Raw genomic sequence first — 15,486 nt, forward strand, 5'->3', positions numbered from 1 at the left:
CAGAAACGAGCAAGTCGCAGCTGAGCGTCACAGAGGAAGAAGAGGAGAAACATGGCGTCCCTGCGCAGTGATGAGTGGAGAGCGATCTGCGACAGATTCACCAACGCCCAAAACCTGACGGATGTGGAATCACGAAAAGACCCAGAGAACGACCCGTTCCGTTCCAAGTACAAGGCCAGGGAGCTGCTCCGAGAGATCTACTCCGCGCTCAAGTGTTTCGAAGCCGGTGACGGTGAGGACCAGGCGGAGGAGGAGGAGGAGGGCGGCGGCGGCGGCGAGCAGCGGCCGGCGGAGCAGCCGGTGGACGGGCAGAGGGAGGATGGGGTCGGTCAGCGGGGACTCTCCGGCGACTCTCCGGCGGGGCTGCGGGCCGCTCAGCTCGGGGCGGTGGAGTACTACCTGGGCGTCAACCACGTCGACACGGAGGAGCTGTCAGCCGGACAGGAGCATCTGATGAACAGCCTGAAGCTGCTGGACAGATGCAGAGCGTCGTCCGACAATGTGTCGCTGTTTATCAACGTCCGGGTAATGTCCACTTCAACATGAATAAAAGCAAACTGTCCATGAGCCCAGCAGCAGATGTTTTTACTAAAAAAATGAAGAGGCATAACAAATGTTTGAAGATTAGAACAATACAGACGATGACATCAACATCCCTGTTTGTGTCCGGTTGCTGGTGGACTTGTCTCAGCTCCAGTCGGTGACTCTTCAGACACAGACAGTTGTGTTGTCCTGTTAAATGAACTATTGTCTGTGACCGTTACAGACGCTCAGCTGCTCAGCTCCCACACTGGCGTTAGTCGCCGTAGCCGCTAGCTTAATCATAACTTAACAGACGGCTAATGTGGCTGTCGGCTAATTGCTAATAGTTAAACTGTTGACGTTCATAAAAAACTGTTCAATACTTCAGTGTTGTTGAAACAGGAGCATTACTGGCCTTTCAAAATTCGTCATAAAGACCTGGGTGTCGGTCTTAAAGATGCTTCGCCAAGTTTGTTCTGCTACACCACTTGTTTGTATGTAGTATCTGATGATGGATTCTTTTGACAACCCTAATTGATTATGACTGAGATGCTGCTACTGATCAACCAGCTTCCTCTTCTACTTCTACAGGCAGCGTGCACCTCCTCTTCCCGTTTGCACACAGTCCAGCTTATGGGTCATATACATATATATATATATATATATATATATATATATATATGAACAGCTACATGAATCCCAGTAAAGCCATCACGTTGTTAGTAGAAAATTCCTCTCAAAACCAGATCCCAGTAGTAGTAATGGATCAGTTGATCAGATGATATTGATCACATGTGCTGTTTGTTTGTGTCCTCAGAACCAGCTGGGCATCCTGTGGGCCGGCTGGGACGAGACGGAGACAGCTCAGGGATTCCTGGAAACAGCAGAATCCATCTACCTTCGATATATGAAGGAGGTGAGGTTGATCTAGTGACTGACAGATTTATAAATCATTGTACATTGGTCTCCCCAGTGTCAAATCATTCATGTGTCTGACTGTTGTTGTTGTGTTTTTGATGTAAACATTGTGTACATGCTACTTACACAGCACTTTTTATAGATGAAATGTGCTCTTGGTAGCCAAAATGGAGCAATTTTGCATGCAGCCTTTAAGTGTTAGTCCTGAGTGTTTTACTTGCTCTTGACACCAGCATTCAAATGATCTTTGTTGTGTTTTCTTGTCTTTCAGGATGGCAGTCCTCCCACTGACATGACGGAGTACTTCACTACTGAGGAGAACCTGCTGACACATCAGGAAAGAACCAAGAGGTAAACTGTAACCTCCAGTGTCCACATAGAGACATGTGCACGCAGATCTTACCTGCCTGTAGTTATAATCATGTTGTTACTTTACTTTCCCTTCTTTCCCTTCACTCCATCTTTACTCTTATACCAACCAGGTTTGAGTTGGCGTACACTCATACCATGTACTACCTTGCTCAAGTCTATAAAAACCTTGGTGAGTAGGATTTAGTTTGAGTCATATTTACGGAACAGTATGTATTTACTGTTTTGCTCATGTAAAATATACCTATCTGTAAATGATATAGAAACTCCAGAATCTCCATGAGCATCCGCTGGTTGTTGAAGAGCTTATGAAGCATTATGGCTTCATATTTATCTATGTGAATAAAATGAAGTGGACTGATTTTATGCTAATACACATCCTTATTTATTTAAATACTTATAATCTCTTGCGTGTTTTCTTTTTCAGGTCAAAATGAGCGGGCAGCCACCTACTGTCACACCACCCTGCAGAGACAGTTAAAGTTAAATGAGTTCAGTCCGATAGAGTGGGCCCTGAACGCTGCCTCACTATCACAGTATTACATCATTAAGGTAAGGCTGAGATGGATTTTTATAGATTAAAAACTATTTCTTTAAATCCTAAAATATAAAAGACATTTGCATGATATGAGCCACAATGTTCTACTGGTTTGATTTGAATGTCACAGATTCCACTACATGGTAAAGTTCCAGTTTCTTTGTGGTTCAGTTTTACAGTGTGTGTGTGTGTGTATTTTTTTAAGGGCCACTACATGGAAGGCAGACATTGCCTCTCAGCAGCTACTGTCGTAGCAGGTTTGGCAGGAGAGGTTCCTTCTGAGGCTGCAGCACAGGAAAGTAAGTATAGACATTTTTAATTAATATAAATATTTACATAAGATTTTATCGTTGTTTTTCAGGACTGATAACACAACTGTGAGCAAAGCCTTTGAAGCCATTTTGGCTCAGCTCAGTTTAAAGACAGTTTTTCTAACTGTTGAATAGCAAGTATCTGTATGGTGACAATTTCTAGCTTCATGAAAATCCACAATTCTCTTCCCTGTGAGGCACAGTCCACACCAGCAGATGCATCATGTGAAAAGAAACCTCCAAATGATTGAGTGTTTTTAGATGTTGAAGTTGCTCTAACACACAACTTCAATCTTGTTCCATTGATCAGACTCCACGTTTGTTAACTCCTGACTCGCGTAAGCTTTTGCTAAGGTCTTTAGTCTCACATACTTTTTCTAACCTACACTGTGAATTTCCGATTGCATTCAGCATGGACAAGAACAAAACAATGATTTGTGTGGTAGTAGTTTGAAGTTTATTGTGTTTGTTCAAAAAAGTGTAACTTAAATGAAGATCAGACCATATTTGAAGACATATTTATACATGAATAGGTCATTTCAAAGGGCTCACTTACTTTTCCTGGCCACTGTACACATATAGCATTCCTTCCCTCTCTCTCCTGACTCATCCTAACGTCTCTCACTCTCTGACACAGGTGAGACAGAGAGTGAGTGTAGGGAGCAGCTCAGACAAAAGAGAGCAGATATTGCGAGATGTTGGATCAAATACTGCCTCAACCTCCTGCAGGATGCTAAGAAGCTGCTTGAGGTACTGCATGATTGTGCTTGTGTGTGTGTGCACACGTGTGTGTGCCTGCAGCTATTTTTAAACTCATGACTTGGACACGGGTCACATGACTTACACTCCAGTCTTATGAACAAACAGCAACAGCCACAATGACTGAACAGAAAGAGCAGCACCCACAGAAACATCAACATTATCAGCAGAAAACCCAAAGGAAAAGGATTTTGTTCCAAAGATTGTTCACCTAAGTTTTAGCTAAAGTTAAAGGATTAAATATCATCACATTAACAAACCTTGCTATGCATCTTTTCCTGTGTAAATTATCTTTATGGCTGCCCATGCCTTTGAGCTCAGAAGTACACAATAATTTAAAATAAAATGTTTTCCACCAGGACAACATTGGAGAGCTGGATACTGATCGTCAAGAAGAGTCGAAGAGAGCGAGACAACAAGAGGAGGAGGAGGAAGAGAAAGGCAGGAAGAACGCCCTGCTGTTTGGCTCTGAAGACACCTTCGACTCCATCGCTAGCCTGGAAGAAAAGGTCTGGATATTGTGTTAGATAATAATTAGACTGCTGCGAGCAATGTCAACTTAAAACTGTTGTTAAGGAATATTTTATACTCCTTTATTGATAATGTGTTATTTCACTGGCTCATAAGTTGAATGTCATGTTTATGTAAACAAATATTTTGATGTATTAGTATCAGTGGGTGGATAAAAAACCAAATTAACTGAGCATGTATGTGGCAATAACTGACGAACCAAGATGAGTACATCACTAGAGGGCGCCATTCTACAAATATTTTAATGACTCAGTACAGTTGATAACCTCAAATGTTCTCCTTTATGTTTTCTAGGTTTGTTGTTTGTGCCCATTGGACTTCACTGAGGCCAGAGCTGTATTTCTAGTGGGACAGAATTATGTCACACAGGTATACTCAACACACACACACGGATACACACTGTCGCACACCGTCAGGTACAGCAGATGAGCTTTAAAAGTGAACATGAATTTAGTGAAAATGAGGATACACAATAGCAGAGCTGTAAAGGTCGTTGAGATTGAGATGTAGTGGACAGAGGGTGGCACAGTGGTGTGGTGGTTGGCACTGTTGCCTCACAGCAACAAGGTTCCTGGGGACTGTGTGTGGATTTTACATGTTTTCTCCGGGCCCTCTGACTTCATCCTACAGTCCAAATACATGCAAATTGGGGTTATGTTAAAAGTTGGATAGATAATTAATGGATTGAAATAAGTAAACACATGAGTGTGAATGTACCAAAGCTGAAGTCAAGCCCATTGCACTGCACTTGATCCACTCGTCTGTTCCTTACTGTTCTCAAGCACATTCTCTCAAGCATTCTTCCCAAGAAGCAAACCACTGGGATGATAAATGAAATATTATTGCTTGGTCAAATTATGTTAATTATGTTTTAATTTGATTAGATTCAACATTGAAGTAAGTTATTCACAGCGACAGAGGCAGCGGGCGTAGACAGACGCCACCAGATTACTCAACAGAAAAACAGAAACAGAAATGTGACTCAATTGAAGCAAATGTATTGTGACAGAAATTCTACGCAAATTATGAATTTCACAGGGATAGTTTTCATGCCAGAGCTGCCCCTCAGAAACTTTTTGTTTCTTCATCCACACAAGTTTACTTAAAAAAAAAAAAAGAGCAAATTTTCAACTGTCATAAACGATAGTGAATCTGAAATGGATTGGCTCTTCGTCTTTTACTGATCTGTCTTTGTGACTGTCTTTTTAAATCTTTGATTGTCTCTTGCAGGCCAAGGATTACTTTGTGATGGATGGATATGTGACGGACCACGTAGAGATTTTGCAGGACTACAGCGCTCTATTCAGGGCCCTAGCTTTCTTTGAGGAGGATCTGGAGCGACGCTGCAAAATGCACAAACGAAGAGTTGATATGTTGGAGACCATCTGTAATGGTACCGAGCTCATTTCTTCCTTCGGTCTCAACTTTGTTTGTTTGGTCCTTTTGAAAACTCACACAAGATGGAATTCAGTTGAAAAAAAGATTGAATAAGAATAACGATATACGTGAGTTGACACATTCTGTCTTTCTCTGTCCCCTACTGTTTTTCTGTAGACTTAAATGCCCGGTACTACCTAATGATCCGCAGGCAGTTGATGTTTGAGCTGGCAGAGATCTACAGTGAAATGATGGACCTGAAGCTGATGCTGGCCAACAGACAAGCTGATACACAGTCGCTAGATAGCCACACCGTTAAGAAATTCAACAACCTCTGCTCTGCATCTGCAAAGTGAGTGTATGTGTGTGATTGTTGTACCTATGAGTGTCTGAAAAACCTCTGTTACTCAATCTGACTTATTTGTTATCTTCTCCTCTCCAGGTACTTCCAGATGTTCCTAGACTCTCTATGTTCTCCGGAAGGGAAAGTTCCGGAGCACCTGGAGGAGGAGGTGCTCAGACCAGCTCTGGTGGCTCGCTTCAGAGTAGCCCGACTGTACGGCCGCCTCATCAGCTCTCCACCCTCTGATCAGCTGGAAAACCTCGACAAATCTCTAGATAACTACAAGTATGAGTATAAATATTTCGTACATTTTGTAGATACACACAAAAAACTTTCTGGGCTACATATTTATTAAACTACAGGATGAGAGTAATAGATTGATAAAATAGGTTAATACAGAAGTAAGAGGAAAGTTGAATAAAAGACAGATCTAATTGGTGGACTAGAAAGGGAAGTTGAAATTAGTTAAAATTAGAAGGGCACATATTCATGAAATGAGATCAGACACTGCAAACTGTTTACATTAAATATATGCAGACCATCCATTGTTGATATAGTCGAAAGGAATAAAGATCACCCAGCAAAAAATACATATTTTGTTCGCAAAATCAGGATCATTATCAAGATCTGCACAAAATGTCACCTGTTCATAGACATTGGCACTTGACACATGCTTGATTGTTTTTTTTTTAGAAAGATCTCAACACAATTTTTTTTGAGAAGCCTTGTCTCACAAAGTTAAAGAAAGTTAAAAAAATCCTGGATCCGCCCCCTGATCCGGATCCGCTTCAAAATAAACCACCACTTTGTGTAATCCTGCTATCTCACTCCGAAAACCTAACCTCTCTGTCGGAGATGATGAATACAAGGATGTGCTCTAACAGTCTAAATGCAGCCAGCCGCCATGTTTATTTGAGTAACGTGTTGATCATCACTTTCCCCCTCCCCCTGTTGTCTAGGTACGTGGTGCAGTATTGTGAGTCCCACCCTGAGGCAGCAGCCACTGTGGAGACGGAGCTGGAGCTGAGTAAGGAGATGGTTGGTCTACTCCCTCTCAAAATCAACCGGCTCAAAGCCCGGATGGCAACAAACAACTCGTTGGTTGACTAATTAATCCATCAATCTAAATTTAACCACCTTTATAATCTATCAGACACTCTCCAACAGTTTCAGTAACTTGATGGTAGATGGACTCACTGTCTCGCTCCCTGTATATGTATTGGTGATCTCCTTATGGTTTTTTTCCAGTGAGCATTACACTCTATACATATGTGCTTTCCTCTGTGTAATAAAAGGTAGTCAGTTTTACTACTAATTCAGCCTGTAACCTTGGTTAATGTGGCCATACTAATAACAAAAGCTGGTGAGCGGTAGAGATGGTATTCACTTTGAACGACCGACAGGCTGCTTTTACTCGGTCAAGTCAATATAATGACATGACGTCATTATATTGACTTGACCAAACTGATGTTGGTTTATTAGACATCATAATTTGCATGATGTAGGTTTCATCCAGTCAAATCTGTGTATTTTATTCCTGTCACTGAGGAGTCACACTGTGTACACTAAACGCTGTATGTAATGATATTAAACCAATGAAATAATACACACTTAAAGGGATAGTTCAACCAAAAAAGAGAATTCACTCATCCACTCACCACTATGCAGATGGAGGGGTGGGTGAAGTGTTTGAGTCCAGAAAACACTTTTTGAGTCTCGGGGGTAAACAGCGTTGCAGCCAAATCCAATACAATTGAAGTAACTGGGGACCACTTCTTCAAACTTTATAAAACAACAGAAATTAAAACATAACATGCCTCCATACTGCTCCTGTGGTGTCATCCAAGTGTCCGTAAGCCCCGACATTCAAATCCGAGTGTTTTTAGCCTAAATGTCCTCTGTGATCCACATGTGAACGCAGTAGATAATGATTGAATTTAAAGTTTTCTGTGAACTATCCCTTTAAGTCAGGGGGCTATGTCAATGTGCTGCAGTGAGGAGCTAACTGTAAAAAAGATCCTCGGCTTCTCATCTGTTGTATTTCCACATAAGAGAAACACCACTTTGAATTGAAAGACTCTGAGTCTGCGAGTAGAAGGCTAAATTTATCTCAGTTTAGTTTGAGAAGTTGTTTTTCCACATTGTTGAACTGCTTAATGCAGAGAAATGTGTAAAATGTTGTCCATTGAAAACTGACTGTGACTATTTGAAGGTGTATAATCTATAAAAGTTACAGAATATCTTTTTTTTCTTCTGTAGTTTTGTCCTTAATGTTCACATCACACTGTGCTGATGAGTTAAAAGTGCACATTTCACCTACCAGAGAGAAAAGAAACCTGAATGTCTGTTCCATTACGGGAAACGTTTGCAACACAAGTCACATGTGTGTGCTGATGCAGTTTCTCGCTAATCATGAGGTCAGGTCTCTTTGCCCTCTTCCGCGCTTGTAGCCACAGGACATGTAGCCACAGATTCACCCACAGCTACAAAACTTATCAAATACCCCACTACATACACACACACTATTTGTGGCCTTCTTACACAATGCAAAGACTATTTCAGTGCATCAAAACCTGCAATTCCTGCTTTAATTTATGGTCCCATTAACCTTGTCCAAACGTGTAACAACAACTGACAAACCTGCTCAGCACATAGACACTAGAAACTTATGAGAAAACTGAATCACAATTGGGTTGAGTAAGGTTACTGGAAATCCTGCCCTTACACGGAATACACACACTCACACACACAGACCGATTCCTAGTCATTTTATCATTACATTACATTTCTTTTCCACACAAATCTTGTAAAGTCGTACAGTACACACAAACCTGTACACACTTATTTGTACAATGCAGACACAACAGTATGTTCACATCTTAATCTTGTAAAGAAAGTGAATACATTTAGTAGCTCGACAAATCTGTTCCAAACCTAAACCTGAAAATCACCTTTTCCTAAAGCATTTGGATAGTGAACATGGGGTCGGCTGTGGCTCAGGAGACAGAGCGGGTCGCCCACTGACCAGAAGGTCGGCAGTTTGATATCCGTCTCCCCCATTCCACTTCCTTGGATTGTTCCGATTTTGTAGCCCAAATTGCGATTGTGATTCATGTGTGATGATTGAATGTGTGTGAAAGACAAACCTTTTAGCGGTCATCAGGACTAGATCTCTTTCTTACCCATGCACACACACTATGGAGAGTCAAAGTAGCCCATAATAACAATTATGATGCAAAAACAAAGCAGAGAATAGACCTTTTTTCACAGCAGCCATTTTGACATGAAACACAAATTTTACTAATCACATAAATGACAGTTCACAGCCTTCATCACTGTGAGGAAACTTGCTTCACCTCAAATGGTTAAAGCATGTTTCTAAATGAGTAGAAATGAAACCTAACATTCTTATGTGCTGCCAGTATCATGTTACAGCTTTATAATTGTGTTTAACAACCAGTGGTGCAGAAGTACTCAAACATTTTGCTTAAGTAAAAGTACAAATAAATAAAAATGTACTAGAGTAAAAGTACCACATTAACCTTACCTCTATATGAGTAAAAGTAAGTAAATACTTGAATATATCCAAAGTATTAAAGGTTCAGTGTGTAAGATTTAGGTGAAAGGGATCGATTGGCAGAAATTGAATATAAAATAATCCTATTGATGTTTACTCTAGTGTGTAATCAATAAAATTGTCTGAATTGTTGTTTTCTTTACCCTAGAATGGGCCCTTTATATTTAAATACTTTATATATACATCAGGAGTTTTTTTTTACAGTTGCCCAAACTGGACAGACTAAACACCTTTGGAGTTTTAATGACAACTGAAGGCTACCACGAGTTGATCTGGAGGTTGTTCAGCCAGCACCAGTCCACAAAGTCCTGTGTCAGTTCTCTGTATTCACTGTTGTCTTCGCCTGTGATGAGGCCGACGATCACAGAGTCTTTATAGAACTTCTGCAGGTGACAGGTGGGTGAGTTGTTGAAGAAGAAGTCTGCAGTATAGAGGGTGAAGAGGAACGGAGCCAGAGACGTCCCTGTGGAGCCCCGTCCTGCAGACAGAACTGTCCAACACACAGGCCTCACATACTGGTCGGTTGGGATTAGTCAGTACAGATTATGACAAATGAATAATTAAATATACATTTAATAATAATGTGAGACAGTTTGTGAGATGAACAGATTACCTAGCTGCCCACATACATCTAGTCTTACATTCACGTTGTATCTTTTAGGTCTGATGACATGAGTTTATTGTAATTATTAGTCACTGCTACACTGTCTTGAGTTCTTAAGCCTCACTTTGCCTTTTGTGTTTGCATATATGTTAACGACTGTGTGTGTGTTTGTTTACTGTATAGTGCTGTCTCCACAGCCATAAACTCTGGTTACTCAGACAATAGACTTGAAACCCACAATATGTGACAAGTGTGGGAATGGAAACCTATAAAAGGTGGCTTTTCATAGATGCAGACACTGGCTGCTGCTGCAGGTAAACACAGTACTGTATGGATGATTGTGGAGAAGACATGAGGAGACACAGCTGGAGAAATGCTATGTGTGATATATATAAGTGGGCATGTGTACGTCATAAACATGTCACCGTGTGTGTGTGTGCGTGCTTGTAGGCGAGATTGGGCAAGCTAATGTGTCATTTCCTGAAGGAAATGATAGCAGCTGATGTTACCACTTCCTTTGCAGCATCGTCAGCTGAAACAAACTGATTCTCTCTGTCTCTCTCTCTCTCTCACACAGTCACACGCACACAAACAGAAGAGGAGTAAGAAGAACACGATCAAAGTGTGGAAGCCAGTCTTCTGCCCGCAGAGGAATTACTAGTTTCATAAACCACAGTTTGTTACAGGTGTGATGCGGTCTCATGTGTGGCTGCAGCTCTTTTTGTTCAAAGTAAAATAAAGCTTAGACGTTATCAGCTGAGTTCCTCTTATCCCTACTGACAGATGAAAGTGATGAAACGCAACCGCTACATAGAATTCACATGTTTGCGCAAAAGAGGTGCGTCAATACAAAATCAGGGAAATCAAAAGCACGTTGTTTTCACAGAATTCCTCAACACTGTGTGAGTAAAAAGAGCAAGATGAGTATAATGCTGTACTAAGTAAATTGTTATGATCTAGCTTGACAAAAACCCTGAATACTTCATTCACTATTTAAGGGATCATCTCAATCGGGTAGGAAGAAGCAGTTAAAGAATATACATTACATTACATATATGTATCCTTGTATTTATTTTTAAGTGATGACACCACTGAGGGAGTCATTAAAATAAATCTGAGGGTCAAGAGATGTCAAAGTTAAGCTTTGCCACATTTTTTGTTGTCTATTCATTTTTTGGTGACACTAAAGACCTAAAGATCCCTGTGACTTGCCGTACAGCTGCATGCCTCAACTCATGGTTAATGCAATAGTGACAAGAGAATATTCCCTTGAAATCTTTTTGATTCATAATGCTCTGATCTGTGTGTGTGTGTGTGTGTGTGTGTGTGTGTGCGCACTCTGTTCCTATGCACATTAGTAAGTGTCCTGATCCAGTGGTAAGTGTGAAACTGTTCCTAACAGCTCTAACAACACACTGAGCTCCATCTTAACATATAGCCTGTCCCTCCCTCATTATCAATTCCTTAAAATCACACGCACATGACATCACATGCTTGCTACATGCACCACCCTCTCCTCATCGGTGTTCCTCTGCCAGCTCCTATAGGGCCACGGAGCCTCCTGACTCACATCTGAGTCATTGTCAAAGCATCTTAACGTGTAAACATGACTCACCTGCCCGAGGCTCCAGGACAGACCTGATGTCAGCACTTGTGTTTACCAGCACCGTCTTACACTGCAGAAAAAAACACACATACTGATATACAAAAAAAAACAGAGGTGGAGGGAATATTTTTGATAGTAAACTCAAAAAATACCACAGCGTATAAATATATGTAAGTTGTGACTTCAAAAATGAACTTCAGTAAAAGTCCATATGTTTAAGCAACATAATGTAACAAAAATAAATGGCAGTGTGACTCTATTCAGAGTGTTATATTCAATATCTAAATATTACAGAAATAAATAATATCAATACGGTCTGTATTTATACAGAACTTTTCTAGCCTTGGTGACCTCTCAGAGCGCTTTACAGTACATTTGTGAAGTTCAGCGTCTTGGCCAAGGACACTGCAGCATGCACAATGGAGAAGACTGGGATTGAACCGCTCTACCCTCCGAGCCACAGTCACCCCAGTTTGAGAAGTCAGTTCAACAAGATACATTATATCTTATAAGATGGCCATGAATGTAAAATGAGAGTATCTGGTAACGGTACAGTGTTTCTCTTTATAATCTCATTGAGCTAATGCAAGTTAACAACATACTTTGAATAAATGTACTTGATTACAGTAAACTACCTTCAAACAAAAGTTATAAACCTGCAAGAGACATGTGGACACACTTGTAAGACAGGGCGTACACACAATGAAAGACAGACACACATACACATGCACTCATGTAGAAGATCTTGCACACACTGATACACACTCAAACGTGGACAAGCTGTAGAGTGAGTGGAATCAGGAGTGATGAGTTACACAGATGAGGCTGCTGCTGCTGCTGCTGTGAAGTTTGGGGAGTGTGGGACCTGCAGTGACTGTGAGGACAGGATTCACTACACTCCCACATAATAACTGCTTCTCCTCAACGAGTCTGAAATGATATGATGATGATCTGAAGCAGCAAGAAACACACACACACACACACACACACACACACACACACACACACACACACACACACACACACACACACACACACACACACACCAAAACCTTATCCCCACTTCACCCTATAACCGAACCAGCACAAAAATGCCCTTTCAGAACTTGGCTTTTTGAACCTATAGTGTTTATTACAGTGGCCCTGAAACGCAAAACACAACAGCATTATCTTCTAGTGGAAAACCTAGGTAGCTACTATTGACAAGGCTGCACTCCATCTTTTACTGTTGTCTTTGGTGATTTGTTGTGTTTTCTTATTTGCCACTATGTTTTGTGATTGGCCGTTTTGTAATCCAGTGTTGTGTTTTTTATTTGCTGTTGTGTTTCGTCTTTGTGTTTTGTAATTCAATTCAATTCAATTTTATTTGTACAGCGCCAAATCTAAATATACATTCTCTCAAGGCACTTTACATAGAAGGTCAAGACCTTAAAATGTATAGAGACACCCAACAAACACTTTGGTGACTGTGGAGAGAATAAACTCTGGAAGAAACCTCTGGCAGAACCAGACTCAATGTGGGTGACCATCTGCCTCGACCGGTTGGGGTGAGCAGGGGAAAAATGGGGAGGAGCGGAGAGATGGGTGGAAAAGAGGGGAGAGAAGAGAGAGAGAGAGATAGGGGTGAGGGGGAAGAGAGGGGGAGAGAGAGGAGAGAGAGACCAGGAACACTTGTGCATCAGGTTTTTAGCTCTGACTAGTTATAATGAAAACAATAAGAGTGTAAAGATGTTATTAATGATAGAAGCAACATATATTATTATTATTATTATTATTATTATTATTATTATTATTATTATTATTATAATACTAATTTGTTGTTGTTATTCGTCTCGGTACTCCAGGACCACCACAGTTTATAATGGAAAAGGTCTGAAAGAGGTAACGTAACACACACAGAGACACACACACACACACACACGCGCGCACACACGCACACACGCACGCACCAGAATCTAAGCTGTTTCTTATCTGTCAATATAAAAAATGCGCGCAGCTAATTAAGTCTCCAGCAGAAACACAGAGGGAGAGTTGGCTGAGAGTTGGCTGCTGGTATTTCCTCAGCCACAGTGAAGGCGCTGTTACGCAAACTCAGACCTGATCACTGATACTCGGAGGCGGTTAATGCAGAAAGTTTCCACTCGGGGAGGATGTGGAGCCTGCGCGCCCCAGAAGAAGAAGACGACTGGAGGAAACCATGACGCACAGAGAGGGCTGAGCTCTGTCTGTCAGGGGGGAGTCAGACTTCAGAGACACTTTGTCCTTCAACACGTTAACACGCTTCGCATCCACCAGCCGTTTTCATTACAGTTCCCTCTTGTTGCGTTGAAAAGAAAGTTCCTGAGGATGAAAGTGCTTCTGCTCCTGATTGTCTCCTGCCTCGCCTTACACAACGGGGAAGGTAAGTCTGCGATCCATTATCATTAGATTGGGTTCTACAGCATAAGAGGGGCAGTGGACTTGTTCTTATTTCGAGCAGCTGCAGAGGAAACAAGTCCAGTCAATGTGTGAACTACATTCCAACACTTAACAATAGCAGAGCCGCAACCTTCAGGCTCCATCAGTGCCTTTCTGACTGACAAGTCAAATGAGGGGTAGTTCCTCTCCTCCGGTATTTGACTGCCTGTGTCAGCACAACGGGATTACTCACAGCAACTGACTCCCACTCCTCATCTGTGGACGTCAGCTGGATGATATGTATCTAAACATCTATCTACAGCAAATATCTCCACCTACGTGACATCTGAAATCACTCAGCTCACTTATCATGTTGCTGTGATGAGATCTGATGCTCTAGAACTTTCTGCTTCACTTCTTTTTTTATCAAAAGAGCAAAGGCCTTTCAGTTTCCGGGTGAAGTTTCGATATTGCTTGTTTTACATGTAAAGGGGGTTTTTTTTGGACGGTCATCATGACACAAATAGCTCAGTGTGTTTTTTTTAATAGAGGATGGAAATGCTGTGGGGAATTCCTGTGATTAAAAGGGACAAGGCCACTTTGTGACGTAGTTTTACTTTATTAGGCCTAAAAATGTTGAATGATTAAACACCATCCTGTTATTACCGTTCATTTTTACTGCTTTACTTCTCATGTGGCGGATGTCATTTTAGTCGAGAACAGAAAAGCTTTATAGACTGTCATGTTTAGACTAAAGCAGTTTCATATCTCTCTTTAAAGACATGACAAAAGACAGATGTGTTATTTTCCTCTTTCCTCTTCGTCAAATTGGATCAGGCGACTTGTCAAATAGCAATGCACACCTGAAAGCTTGATGCCTAAGGGCACAGGACATCTTAACATTACCATCAGTCCATATTAGGCCAAATTAGGTCCGGGCGAAATGGACAAAAATGATATCAACATAACATTTTTCACATCTGTCAATATTGATAATTATCATGATAAATGTCACAGTATCATTTGGTTTAAAGACTGGTATTAACTCCTGAGTGAAGGCTGTGGTTTTAAACTCTTCTTTATGAGCAGAGAATGACAAACACAATGATAAACAGCAAAACATTTTACAAATCTGAGGAGGATCAATGATGTGATATCCTCACTGTGCTTACATGATACATGGGAACTCTACAGATATACATTTAATTTTTGTTGTATTGCTCTTGATGAAAATTATATTTTGATATTATTGTTATTATTTTTTAGAGCAGCCCTAGTCCTACTGTTTTTGATGAATAGCCTCCATCACAGAAAGTCATAGATTAACTTTGTCAAGTAGAAATGTCACACACCCACTTTTACCACATTTAAAAATGCTTAATTTGTGTAAAAGATTTTCCACGAGCCATAAAAACTTTATTCCTTAATGTTTTAAAGTGAACTTTTATGTTACACAAAACAGCGGCTAAAGCGATAACATTATCTTGCTTGTTGTAGCAACAAAACACTGCTGTCAGCTAGTTTCACAGGAGGCTAGTGGAAAATAACTCGGAATACTTAAGCTACATAGTATCTCTACGATCAGCTTGCAGTGATGTGTTGAGAAAAAAAGCGTTACTTCCTATTCAAACAGA

At 40.9% G+C, this 15,486-nt stretch overlaps 2 protein-coding genes across 3 annotated transcripts in view; both read left to right on the forward strand.

Annotated features, from left to right (window-relative positions):
* Positions 1-13,710, forward strand: kifbp (kinesin family binding protein). 2 transcript variants are annotated; one of them, XR_004613204.1, is made up of 14 exons: positions 52-525; positions 1,340-1,438; positions 1,712-1,791; positions 1,923-1,981; positions 2,237-2,361; positions 2,553-2,646; positions 3,296-3,408; positions 3,777-3,926; positions 4,243-4,317; positions 5,179-5,341; positions 5,503-5,677; positions 5,768-5,953; positions 6,628-7,085; positions 13,695-13,710. XR_004613204.1 is itself a non-coding variant. In XM_034579141.1 (13 exons), the coding sequence occupies exons 1-13, from the start codon at positions 52-54 to the stop codon at positions 6,776-6,778; spliced, it is 1,944 nt and encodes a 647-aa protein (XP_034435032.1). In that variant the 5' UTR covers positions 1-51; the 3' UTR covers positions 6,779-7,085. The 2 variants fall into 2 exon arrangements, 1 of the variants encoding a protein (XP_034435032.1); XM_034579141.1 differs by lacking the exon at positions 13,695-13,710 and having other exon boundaries at positions 1-525.
* srgn (serglycin) overlaps positions 13,565-15,486 on the forward strand; it is a 7,729-nt gene continuing 5,807 nt past the window's right edge. The window contains exon 1 of the mRNA XM_034579142.1: positions 13,565-13,856. Within this exon, the coding sequence (XP_034435033.1) occupies positions 13,580-13,856 (277 nt within the window). The 5' untranslated portion in view covers positions 13,565-13,579. The remainder of the gene's footprint in view (positions 13,857-15,486) is intronic.

Source organism: Hippoglossus hippoglossus, chromosome 3 (genome assembly GCF_009819705.1).
Source record: "Hippoglossus hippoglossus isolate fHipHip1 chromosome 3, fHipHip1.pri, whole genome shotgun sequence".
NCBI lineage: Eukaryota > Metazoa > Chordata > Actinopteri > Pleuronectiformes > Pleuronectidae > Hippoglossus > Hippoglossus hippoglossus.